Genomic DNA, 13,193 nt, shown 5'->3' with positions numbered 1-13,193 from the left:
ACTCATTGCTGGTGGCTACGTTAGCTTTGGGGTGAAAGAGGGCAAGAGGAGTGTTAGGAATAATAGGGGGTCAGCAGATTTAGGCGGGAAAGAGAAGGGGGTGAGTTATTGCTTACATGCTCAGTTGCTCTAGCGGGGTATGTCTAGGGTAACGACAATGCAGCGATGGTCAGAAGTTACCGCAGTGGTAATTGGGTTCTGGGAGTTGTAGGCCAAGTGGGGAAAAGATGGGGAGAAGGATGGGTCCTCGGAGAGAGGTCAGCGAGTGGGGTAGGGGTCAAGAGACCAGCCAGTTGCGGTCCAAATGGGGCAGGAATTTGGCTAGAGTATGTTGGTTGGGATCCTAGGGAGAAAGGTTCAAGGGTAGGCATTGCATGATTTCGGGGGGGGGGGGCTTTCTGGAACTTAGTAGTAGTGTCAGTGATAAAGGGGGGAGAAGGTGGTATGGGGATGTGAGTTTGTCAGAGGAGAGACTAGGCATGTACTGGAGGGCTAAGGTAGATTGAGGTGTGGGGGCGCTGGGGAAAGGTGGGGCAGCTTTGTACCCAGCTGAGGTAGAGAGAAGTTGTCTGGAATGCTTCGCTGGGTGCTGGCTATTATTCCAGGCCGGGGCAGGGGGACATTGACAGCATGAACATGATCGAGGGGGTTAGGGAAAGTTTTGGCTGCATTGGCAGAAGGGCGGGGCAGCTTTAAGGTCACACTCCATTAGGAGGGGAGCTTTAGGTGTGTGAGAAATGAGTAGGGATGAGGGGTTGGAGATTTCCGCTCCAGGGGCGTAGATCTTTGGGGTGCGTGAGAATTTAACGTAAGCTGTAGGCGCGTTGAATGAGGAGGAACATGTTGCTGTGATGGGGGATGGTTACTCACTGTTTGTTGGCATTCCTGAGAGGAGACTAGGGGAACATTTGCTCGGGAAGGCTGGCAAGGCAACTAGAGGGCATGAGGGGTGCCGGTACACAGCGGGGTGCAGCTATGAGGATGTGTGGTGAGATGGTCAGGTTGGCCGGCGTAAGAGGATCAACTGCTATTAAAGTTGTTCGGAAGGTAGGTGGGCCATGGCCTGCAGAGGGCAATATCAATGTATGCTGGGGGGTGGTGGAAGTGCTTAGTTAAGGAATTGGGGTGGCCCTCAGGAAGAATAATGAGGACTATGAATTTGAAAAAAGATTGGCTGGTGGGGGTCGGGGGTGGATTAGTCATAGTATTCCTGGTGCTTCCATGAGGGGTGCTGGTAAAGGGTGGGGGGAAATGAGGTAAGGGATAAGCTCTGAGTTTGGGGTGGAGGGGCACGTGATATGGCACCTGAATAGTAGGAACGATGAATTTAGCTGGTTTAGGGAAGGCTGGGTACACATCACTATTAAAAAGGGGAGGAGCGCTATGCGATTGGGTGGCAGAATGTTGGGGAATGGAGAGTTTAAAATAAACTGAGGGTGAGGGGGTCAGAAAGAACACCTCTGGGGAGGGTTTTTCTGTGTGGCTGGGACATGGTCGGTTTAATGATGGATGGCTCGTCGAAGGGTTATTATTGCGGCAAAGAGGGTGGTTAGTGCTGTGTGGATGGAGAGGCTTCCCGCGGTTACAGGAAAAGGGGAAGAGGTAGGGGAGGACAACAGCCGTTGGCTCGGGGAGAGGACATGTATGAAGTTGGGAAACGTGTGCTGGGGAGTTTAAAGGCAAAGTAATTTGAAGTGTGGAAATGGGGGAGGTCGGAGGAAGTGTTTTTACCTAAATGTGATAACGGTTCGGTTAGTCTGTAACTAAGGCTGAGGAGCCAGGTTAGCTAATTTTGTATGCTGTGGCCTGTCCCGTTAAAGCATCCCTTTTCACTTATGGCGAGTCTGGATGTGTTTGTGTAATCTAGCCCAAGGGGTCCCTAAGGGCACGCGGTATGCTTTGCCCCCCCCCGGGTGAATTTGGGAACTGCACAGCAGTCGGCGAGCCGCGCTGGGGGAGGGAGGGGGAGACCGCCTCCCAGGCTATTTAAGGTGGGTCCGGCAAAGGTTCGGGAACAGTCGGCCATTGATGGCGAGCATGGTGCCCACGCACCCCTTTATTTTTGGCAAGGGGAATTTTTCCCTGGGTTTACAAATTGTACATGGGAGGAGAGTTAAAGGGAGAGATGGCGTTTTTTTGAGGCAGGCTAGGGCGGCAAGGGGTTGGGCAGGGTGTTACTTCAATGTTTCGTTGTTGCTGATCGGCCTGGCCTTCAGGTTTAGGAGGTGAGAGGTAATGGGAATGAGGGAGCGGGGATATTGGAAGGATATTTGGAACAGTAAAGGCGGGGACACGGTTGGTTGAATGATGGTTGGTTGAAGATGAGGGTTATTGCGGTAAAGAGGGCAGTTAGTGCTGTTCGGATGGACAGTCTAGCCTGGGTTTCCAAGAACCTAGAAGAGGTAGAAAAGAAGGACGGCGGTGGCTCGGGGAGAGGACATGGATAAAGGTGGGAAAGATGTTGGGGAGTGCAATGGGGAAGGAATATTTGAAGGGAGTGAATGGCGGAGGGGGAGGAACGTGTGTTTGCCTATATGTGTTAACGCTTCGGTTAGTCTGTAAGGCCGAGGAGACAGGTTAGAGAATTTTGTAAGCTGTGGCCTGTCCCATTCAACCTTTTCCACTCATGGCGAGTCTGGGTGTTTTTCTGTGCAGCCTGGCACCAAGACTATACAGCCTCTGTTGAGGCCATTAATAAAACATCTGTCCGATTACCCATTAGAGGTGCCGTGCAAGGAAGACAGTTTGGGTGTAAAAAAGCATTTGCAGTTATGTGGGCATCCTGGTGTAGCGGTGGGGAGCTGTTCTACCCCCTGCAGGGCACACAGAAAGCCCATGGGTGGGATAAAAACCATATTGTTTGTATGGTAATTATTCTATGCAAGGTTATCCTGATTCCAGTTGAGCGCTGTTCTCATAATATGCTTGGTCTCTGGGCGCTATCTGTGGGCAGTTGCCCTTTGCCACAAAAGGCTGCTCGATGTTCCAACGCCCTCTCCACAAACTTGACACACGCACAAACTTGACACAATGCAACGGCCACACTTTTTGTTTCCAGTTTCCTCGTTTTTAATGTGTTTTATTTCATTAATCCTTCAGGATCCAGCATTTGACAGACAGGGTGTGAAAACCAAAAATAAACAGGTACATGTATCGCGCCCACACAACCGCATGGGGGGCGTCAGTGGCTCTCAGCATCCAGTGTTAAGACCAGTTCAAGCCGACCTTTCCCTCCACTTCAAAGGGGCGTCGGTAGGAAAATAAATACAGTCACCCCTGGCAAGGAGCTTAAAGGCAGTTAAGCACAATGGTACAGTTAAACAGTATAATTTAGTGCCAGCTTTGACAAATATCAGACTATACAACTACAAAGAGCGGCGATTAGTAAAGTGTAATTTTAGTTTAAATTACAGGGTGTGCTTTTTGTTTTTTTTTACAGTGAGTTTAAGTCAAGAGGCTGTACAAAAGGCAATGTTGTGTTCCGCACGCACGCACACACGTTCAGACAAAAACTTGTGCCATTGTTTGTTAGGTCCTGCGTGTTATGACTTGCAGAGGGAGCTTTGCTCGGGACTCCGAAGTAGGGAGAGCTGGATTCAGTCGCTACAAGATGGCCGCCACCGGTGAGGAGTGCCATGCGTCTCTTTAGGCTGGGGGCGGAATTCCGGTCAGCCATTTTCTAATGGAGCGACTTGCTAGCGAATGCGTCATTGGAGCTTAACGGACTGAAGGCTTTTTAATTCTAGAACTGACCAGAAGAATGTCCCATCTGCTTTTTCTACTGGACAGACGCCTTAAATTGCAAACGGACCCATTAGAAACCATGGGGGCAGCACCCAAGTAGTGAACTGCAGGGGCGTTGCTAGGGGTAGGCAAGGGGGCTATAGCCCCTGATCTTTTAGTTGTAGCCCCTGATAGAATCTCAGGAGCTACAGCCAAAAGACTAGCTAGCCCCCAGTCCCAACAGTTCCAACATCAGCTTAGCCCCGGGTCTTTTCCAGACCTAGCAACTCCCCTGGTGAACTGAAATTTCCACCGGGACGGTGGGTGCTAGCAGGATGTGGTGGGGGACGATTTACCCGGAGGACCCACCGAGACCGCATTCTCACTCAGACTGTTCCTTACGTGATTATCTCTGTCTCTCTGAACATGTGGCATCTTCCAGGTCCTAAGCAGTCCTAGCACAACAGATATGAACAAACGTGTTGATAAAAGATATTTAAAAGTGCCAATGGCATTCCCAGGCTGCTCTAACCTCTTGGAGGGGAAAGATGGTTAAATTGTATGGGTACTATGTTTCAGGAATAGGTCTGGCTGTAATGGGTTTGCTTTAAGACCCTTGTCCCCACTCCCTCCACCCCCACCCATTTGTATTAGCAACCCTAGTCAGAGTCATTGTGAGCTGCCGCACCGATCACCTTGGCATTGATAATGACTGGGTGGAAATATGACAGGAGTTGTCCGCCATCTGTGTGCACCACTCTCCAGACACATCAGAACCCTCACGGTTTGGTTCCGATGGGATTACGCCACCTCCTGGGTGAAAGTGCCTAACAAGTGCTTAAACAAGGTCTTCACAGGAGTGTGTTCTCCTATACCTGAGTTCCTACAAAGTATCGATCAAAGAAAGTGAAATGATTTGAAGTTAAGGAACCGGGTGCAGTCAAAAGGACCAGAGTTGGAAATAGACAATTTCCTTAAGGCACTCATACCTCCAGTTTAAATTCAGATACCTGGCATAACCCCAAATTTATACTCATTCCTTTATAATACCAATATGGTACTTTCCTCCTATATTGTCGGAATTACATGGCTTTAATACTGGGTTCTTGGGGCTCCTGTAGGAAATGCATTGGATCCCAACCATCTATTTTTCTTATTGGAGTCCTTCCATCACAGATAATGTTTCTATTTAAGGGGTCCTCAGTTCAAAGAAGACCACTTAAGCCAACCTTGGCATTCAGGGTTGAGGTCGACTTGACGTAACCCCGAGAGCAAGATGGATCCATTCTAGGTGAAGCCGGCTACCGATAAAGACTTCAAGAGCAGGCTGAAAATGAGTTACGCGGACGAAGCTCCCCTAACTGGAGATGTTTGGGCTGTGAACAATCATCTTTACTTCTTGCACAAGTTAATGCATCCATCGCCTGGGCTTTTATGTCCATATCGGTGAAATTCACCTTCAATCATTGGGTGAAAAATGGATCGGAGAAGAATTCTTATCCAATTCCTGTGCCATCTCATTTGTGTCTGTCGCGGCCAGAGGTCTTGGACCTGCATTGAATTTGACCAGAAGATAGTTTTACAAGGCTTTCCTGGCCCGCCATTGCCCTGCCAACCCTACTCCCCATACTAGACCCGCCCATCGCTTTCCCACCAGGATTGCTCCAGTGCCAACATCCACGACTTCATTTCTATTTTTAAATTCCAGGTCCATTTTGACTGCTAGCATTTCTACCATGAGGCCGTTCAAGCCATTTGTTTCCCGGAAAGACATTTCCTTGTTTTGGTCCTGAACCCCACCTTCCCACCACCCCCATTTCCATAAGGCATCGTCTCAAATAGTCTTGTCCCTTGTATTATGGGATTGGGGGACATTTTAGTCTGATGGGTCTTATTGGAGGCCATCTTTAAAAACGTACAATGTTTTGGTCACATATCCTGGATAATGAGCCTCCTTCCTCATTACCAGATAAGAAAATAGGGGTGACTTTACCATTGGAAACCACATTCTCTATGGAATTCCAACAGTTCGCCACAAACACATCACTGGCTCTATCCAGTGGAGTCAACAGTTTGCGGTTGAGCACCCATTGGCCGACCGCACTGGTAGAGCGCCAGCCCTGCATCAATATCATGTGCCTCTCACATTGTGCTTTGGGATTCGTGTGTGCCCATATCCCAAGGACGGGCAAAGGTCAGCAGCGAAGGAGTTGGGGCCAGTCTCATCTTCCATCCTGCTTCATAGTTTTGTGGATGGCTTTTCTAGACCTCTTTAGGCCCCTTTCCAATATCTTTGATCCTTATGCCTTAAATTCCCTCTGCCATTCCTAGAGCAGGGATTCCAAAGGAACTGGGACTGGGAGCATGCCACGTGCCAGGGAGGATGCCACAATCGAGTGAGGATGCCACAATTGAGTGAGAATAGCCCGATCTGGGGTGTGGCAAAGGGTAGGGAGCACGGTACAAGATGGGGAAAACAGTATAGGTCATGGAACATGCCACACTCTAATGACCACAGTAAAGCCGCAGGGCATTTTAGGGGCTAGGAAACAGGGTACAGGGCAAGGAGTGTGGCTCTGGCATAGAGTGTGCCTGTGGAGAGGAAGAATGCCACTAGTGAAGGAGTATAGTATTGGCCACTCATGATTAAGCCTGGTCTGTTGCCACACGCCAGATGTCACACTATATGCCACTGAGCACGCCACAGGCCAGTGAGCCTAGTCTATGCATGAACTATAGCAGAGGTCTGGGCATGCCACTGGCTGAGTAGAGTAGTAGAGGCCAGGTTGCATGCCACAGTCTGGGCAGCATGGCACAGGCTTGTGAGCATTGCAAAGGCCAAGGACCGCCTAATAAAGTGTGGCTAACTTTTGCTCCTTGGCCAGGACTTGGGCATCTTGCGTGGCCCCCTTTGCCCATCCCACCTGACCACATTTAAAACCCTTCCAACATTGATGAGTGACCTTGTACCTATGTGGACAGTTTTTTGACGGATGCAACCACAGTAGTTGCGCTTCAGTATGGAGGATACTGTGCCAAGGATTATGATGCCAAGGCTGTAATCATGGGGGAGGGCTGGGTGGAAAGAGGCATTGGAGCCAGCAGCCATTTGGACCATATACATTTTCCTTGAATATTACAATTTTTTAAAATAAAAATGCTCTATGTCAGGCACTTTGGATGAAGCACCATCAGAAGCGCACACAGTTATTATTGTGTGTTGGACATGCCAACATTTCCTTTGTGGGTCTTGTCTACCATAAACCTAGACTTTTGATCCACTTGAAAGTTGAGTGCGATTTAAGAGTGCGGGGACATGAGCACCCACTGGCCACGGGGACATGAGCACCCACTGGCCACGTAAGCCCTCGCTCCTGTGAAGGTGCAGCAGCTATGCACTTGCACAGGGAGGCAAGAAAAGGCGCCACCGAACACTAGAATAAGTTGCCCTGAAAGATCTTCCCTAGGAAGCTCACCGATGGGGCGCGGTTGCTGAGACGCGTGCCAATCATGGCAAAGTAGCCAGGGGGGTGTTGGGGAAGCCTGGAGCATCGCAAACGACAACGGGAGGACATGCATTGAGATCCTGCACCAGAGCAAACCAGGAGATGCCCAGAGCATCGTTTAAATGTACCAGAGCAGGCCTCGACTGGAATCTAAGGAAACAGCCCCTCCACAGTCCATTGCAACACTGTACGATTGTCTGTGAACCACAAATGACCAATTTCTCTTATTTTTACTGAAGGGAGCACTGCTCCGCTCTTAATTAAATTACACTCGTTTCCTCACCAGTCTGCGGTCTTATCTTCAAAGCTATCAAACTTGAGGCCCCTAGAAACTCGAAAGACATTTCCACCGGTGGGGAAGGAGGGCGGTTGAATCTCACCTTCTCACTGCTTACTACAAAACATGACGTAGACCTCATGATAGGATGCCAGCGTGGCTCTGATGAAATCCAGCCAAGTCCTTTTTTTATTTTATTGGACGTTCATGAAGAGCTACATGGCAAGCAATGCCCTTCCATTGTGCCACTTTTGGGGAGCATTTTTGTGCATTTTATGTATGACCTACACCACCGTGCATGGAGGGACACCAGGCAGGACCCGCCATTTTGTGCTGAAGCCCAGAGGTTTTGTTTGTGCAGTCTGTGCTTCACAGCGATTTGTTGTAAACATACAGTTTTAGATATCTGCATAGTTGAGAAGGGCCATTTCAGAATGGGAAGTGTGTGTTTGTCGTAGGTGAGGACAGGAGTGGGTAAGCTGTGCTGTGTTCAGTATCATGTGGTAGGATAGGGTCCTTGACTTGAGGTGCCAACAGCGGGAAGACAACATGGGCTCCTTCTCAGCACCCGGACTTGCTCCATGATAGGAGGCCGTGGAACCAGCGCCATGAACCTTCATTGTAGCCCGTAAGCTACTATATGGAACATTCGAGAATGCACAAAGGGGACATGCTCCATTTATCAACCAGAATGCTCAAAACAAGATGGATTCCCATAAGGGACGCACAAGGCAATCCATGAAGCATAGAATTTTCTCCCCACACCCCCTCCCATAATGGGCCATCTCCCCTGAAGAGGGCTGGCCACTAGTTTCAAAATGTTGTCAGGTCAACTGGATGACTTTGTGCTGCGGTAGGGGTGGCCATCAGTGCTCACAGTGACTTTGTGCTGCAGAAGGGGTGGCCATCATTGCTCATGGTGACTTTGTGCCATAGCCAGTGTCCTACGGCTGCCAGCTGACCATGGTGGTGGCCATCAGTGGTCACAGTGACTTTGTGCTGCTGTAGGGGTGGTCATCAGTGCTCACGTGGACTTTGTGCTGGCGTAGGGGTGGCCATCAGTGCTCACGTGGACTTTGTGCTGGCGTAGGGGTGGCCATCAGTGCTCACGGTGAATTTATGTGCCAAAGCCAGTGTCCTACAGCTGCCAGCTGGCAATGTAATCACTGCACTATGGGCAGAAAAGCCCCAATTCAGGAGCATGAGGCAAACGCTAATAAGGACCCCATCCAGACTCAGAAAGCATCAGGTGTTTGAGTCAATGCTTGCATAAGCCTTGGGGATCCTGCAGACAGCCCAGTGTTGATGCGTTGATATCCTTCGTCTCCAGGTGTGTGTCTGTCCCTATATTACGATTATCATCCAGTATCTGTTGCAGGCCTGTATTACACCTGTTCTCGGATGCCCGGCACTCTTGGTGGATGGCACTACCATGTATCTGCCATCCTCTCTCTGAAGAACCTTCCTATGGTATCTCATAAGTTTCCCCGGCAAGCCTTGATTCCTTAATCGCTGGAATATGCCCACCATCTCCACTGCCTTTATTAATATGAGGAAGCCTTGATTCCTTCATCTAGAACCCAACCGCTGCTGGAATACGCCCACCATCTCCACTGCCTTGGTTAATATGAGCATGCCTCAATTCCTTCATCTAGAACCCAACCACTGTCGGAAAATGCCCACCATCTCCACAGCCTTTATTAATATGAGGAAGCCTTGATGCCTTCATCTAGAACCCAACCACTGCCGGAATACACCCACCATCTCCACTGCCTTTGTTAATATGAGCAAGCCTCGATTCCTTCACCTAGAACCCAACCGCTACCGGAATATGGCCACCATCTCCACTGCCTTTGTTAATATGAGCAAGCCTCGATTCCTTCATCTAGAACCCAACCGCTGCTGGAATACGCCCACTATCTCCACTGCCTTTGTTAATATGAGCATGCCTCGATTCCTTCATCTAGAACCCAACCGCTGCCGGAATACGCCCACCATCTCCACTGCCTTTGTTAATATGAGCAAGCCTCGATTCCTTCATCTAGAACCCAACCGCTGCCGGAATACGGCCACCATCTCCACTGCCTTTGTTAATATGAGCAAGCATCGATTCCTTCATCTAGAACCCAACCGCTGCTGGAATACGCCCACCATCTCCACTGCCTTTATTAATATGAGCAAGCCTTGATTCCTTCATCTGGAACCCAACCGCTGCTGGAATACGTCCTTCATCTAGAACCCAACCGCTGCTGGAATACGCCCACCATCTCCACTGCCTTAATTAATAGGACACCGCTAGATGCCGGTAACATTTCTCCCTACTCTCGAGACCGGTGCACCTTACGTCCTCACCGCTAGATGCCCGTAACATTTCTCCCTACTCTCGAGACCGGTGCACCTTACGTCCTCACTTTAGATGGAACGCGGCAGAGGACGGCGCAGGCTGATTTTACATGTTACTGAATCCATCACATACACCTGAATCACCATCAGAAGCTTTATTCAGTCCAGTGTTCGGGTGCATGTCTCGGAGTGCCAGCTTGCCAAGGTGATGGGCTCGGGCTCTCAAGGCCTGGACTTCCGTCTGCCCATCCCCGGTGGCCCACACAAAGCTCTTGTGGATTCCCAACCACATCCCTCTCATGCTGCAGTCAAGACACGTTTGATGCAAGACTTTGGTTCACTTTTCCGACCTACTGGATCTCCTGGCTTCCTCTACATCGCTTTCCTATGAAAAAATAAAATGGTGGCGGCCAGGGCAAGACCTTCAAAGAAACCTCTTCTGAAGCGCCCCGAATGGTTTGAGGTTTTGAATGAAGAGAATCCATTTTGTGCCATATTCCCTCAGCCGTCCGATGCATCAGCGGGACTGCCCAGAATTGCTGCCTGTGCTTTGGGCATTTCCTTGTCTGACATCTCGAGGTGGCACCCAGGACTGCAGCGTGAGACATACAGTCTGGGCATGAAGCAATACTGCTACTATCACGACACACATGCTCTGACCTCATGCGTCAAGTATGGATTGCGTCCAGTGCATCTCCCGTTGAACGCTTGTGCAGCCTGGAAACACCCCCACTGACTCGCTGTGAGAGCCTAAATCAATTTCCTAGTGATCTGCCAATCCTAAAAAGGCTTACTACTAACCCAGTGCACTGCCAACAAAGACCTTCATTCAGCCAATCATCTCCTCCCCAACTGGTCCAAACCCATGGGCCATGAGGACAAATGATTTCCGGGCCATGCCCCCAAACACTGCTGCTGCGTACCCCAGCACCTCAGGACACCCTCAACCCTCATCCCCCCTTGTTACACAGTTCCGCTATGTAGGGTCGTAAACACTCCTCTGCTGAGTTTGAATCACACTCTGAGGCAAATGAGTGTATTTTGTGCACATAAGAATTTGCAAGTCATATCATAGGCTGAGTCAAGCCATGATGCCCTCAGCGGGGACACTGAATGGTTTGGCTGGGTGCCAGGTGCGGTTTGGGTATTGCATTTGACGGAACACAGGATTTTGCAGCTACGCGCTAGAGACTGTTGTGTGTTTCATTAACATAAAAGCAGAAGACAACAAGGCAGAACCATAGTACTGTGAACCCACCAGTGTCATGCAAGCCTTTGAATGGTTGGAACTTTGACCTTCGGCCTTATCCTAGCTTGATGTGCCTGTATTCCCCTTGTATTAAAACCCATACTCCATCAGCTTCACGGCCTAGGTAGGCCTCACTGGGCAGCAGGATCGATCCTGCTGCATCAGGTCAGTTACAATAACACAGGATCTGTGTCATAACAGCTGTCCTGAGCTGTGGCATACCTGCCTGCTGGGACCTTGTGTCTGGGGCCACCACTTGGGGCCCTGGCATTTGTGTACCCTCCTGGAATGGTGAATGTAGCCGCTGGCTCCATCAGAGGTGGCCCATGACCTTGGCAAGTGGGGATATCTATATGACGGACATGGCTGCGGGATACCCGCTGCGCACTCGTTATATCTTGGGCCGCCAGCCCTTGATGAACTGCATGATCTTCTTGACCTGCAGCTTGGTGAGCTTGAAGTCCTCTGACAGGATCTCCTCGGTGAGCTGCACGAAGATGCTACCGTCAATGCGCTCCCTCACAAAGAAGGACACCACGTCCTCGGACAGGCCGATGAAGCGCAGGCACCTGGAGACCTCCTCCACGGACAGGGTGGACAGGTCGGGTGGCGGGTGCCAGGCCGAACCATCCCCGTTGAGTCTGGGCATGCGGGGGGTGCGGGAGGAAGCGTCCAAGATGCTCCTTGAAGACATCGGGGGCACTTCGATGACTCCTTGAGTGAGGTAAACTCTAGTGATCCCGCCCTCGGCCCCCCTCACAATGGTGGGGGAGATGGGAGCAGTACTTCTAATCACAATGTTTTCTGTCTCGTAGCCTTTGGGGGGCCTTGGAGGTGGGGGTGGACATGCCCCTTTGCCACCCACCTTAAACACAGCATCTGGCACACAGCCGCGTAGGTCCTGGTTGTACCGTAGGTCAGAGTTGATGGAGATGGAGTCGGGGGAGGTGCCCTGGCTGTTGCCTGCATCAAAGGGGTCGAAGCTCTCCGAGGCAGTGGAGGGTGACTTCTGGCGCTCTAGCGATTCCAACCAATCAGTTGAGGAGGTAGGACTTGTGGAGTAGGCAGGGTTGGCAAAAGGGTTCAGTGCGCCAAAGGGAGCAAAGCGTTTCTGCGGCTGCGGCGGCTTCAAGCGGGGACAGCTGTAGTAGGTTTTGATGGGTGTGTCCCCACTCAGCAGCGGCGTGGAGCGCCCGCTAGCCACGCTGGGCCCAGTGTCTGCATATGGCCAAGGGTCAGACCACGACGTCTGCGTGGGCTGAGCGGTAGAAGGCTTGTTGCTGGGCAGCTGCTGGCGGTTCGAGGAGTCGCCGGCCTTGCAGTCGCCCCAGGTGCACGGGTAGCAGTATAAGGAGTAGGAATCCGGTGAGGGGGAGCAGCTTCCACTCCGGGTTCCAGAACTGCAGAAGAGGAATGAAAAAAACAAGACCAATTAGCAATAAAAACAACCAAAGAGTCCTAAAAAATATTGATAGATCCTGCACTGCATTCTGGGAGGCCCTCATGGACTTGGCACATGTCTGAATTTGGGGGCAGTAACCCCCTGCGAATTGCTGTTGGGTATTCACTATATTATATGAAAAACAGATTTGAAAAGGTAACTCATCATTTAAAATGTAGAGTTGCTCTGGGATCGTTTAGTTATTACTTATTAGTGATTTATAAGGCACCAGCTGAGATTGCAGTCACTTCAAAGGGCCCCAAGTACAAAAGGGAAGAGGCGTGGGAAGAACAAATCATTCATACTCCAGCAGGGGTCTGCAGCCTGTGGCTCTACAGATGTTTTGGACTACGACTCCCATGATCCTTCACCAATGACAATGATGGCTGGGACTCATCGTCCAAAACACCTGGAGAATCAAAGATTGCAGGGCCCTGACTCATGACCTTTGACCTTTCAGACCCGGGAAGGGAGGGCCAGCGAGAGTGCAAGGTCAATTGCATGCAGTCAGTTACAGCATAACTACGAGTGCCAGAGGTTCAGCGTGAGGCGGCAGGCAAGCACTGGCAAATGGAAACGGCTTGTTTGTGTCGGCACAATGTAGACCTTTTCTAGGCACTGCCATAAAGCTACCAGCTGGCCATCAGATGGCAA

At 50.5% G+C, this 13,193-nt stretch overlaps 1 protein-coding gene across 2 annotated transcripts in view; it reads right to left on the bottom strand.

Moving 5' to 3' along the window:
- Positions 1-3,051: 3,051 nt before the first annotated feature.
- The window catches only part of GAREM2 (GRB2 associated regulator of MAPK1 subtype 2), a 475,556-nt gene continuing 465,414 nt past the window's right edge, over positions 3,052-13,193 (bottom strand). For both annotated transcript variants that reach the window (XM_069605575.1, XM_069605576.1), the window contains exon 6: positions 3,052-12,498. In XM_069605575.1, the coding sequence (XP_069461676.1) occupies positions 11,490-12,498 (1,009 nt within the window). In that variant the 3' untranslated portion in view covers positions 3,052-11,489. The remainder of the gene's footprint in view (positions 12,499-13,193) is intronic.

Source organism: Ambystoma mexicanum, chromosome 4p (genome assembly GCF_040938575.1).
Source record: "Ambystoma mexicanum isolate Mex_15411 chromosome 4p, UKY_AmexF1_1, whole genome shotgun sequence".
In the NCBI taxonomy this organism is placed as follows: Eukaryota; Metazoa; Chordata; class Amphibia; order Caudata; family Ambystomatidae; genus Ambystoma; species Ambystoma mexicanum.
The sequence above is the reverse complement of the archived record's forward strand: the minus strand, read 5'-3'. Positions and strand labels throughout refer to the sequence as shown.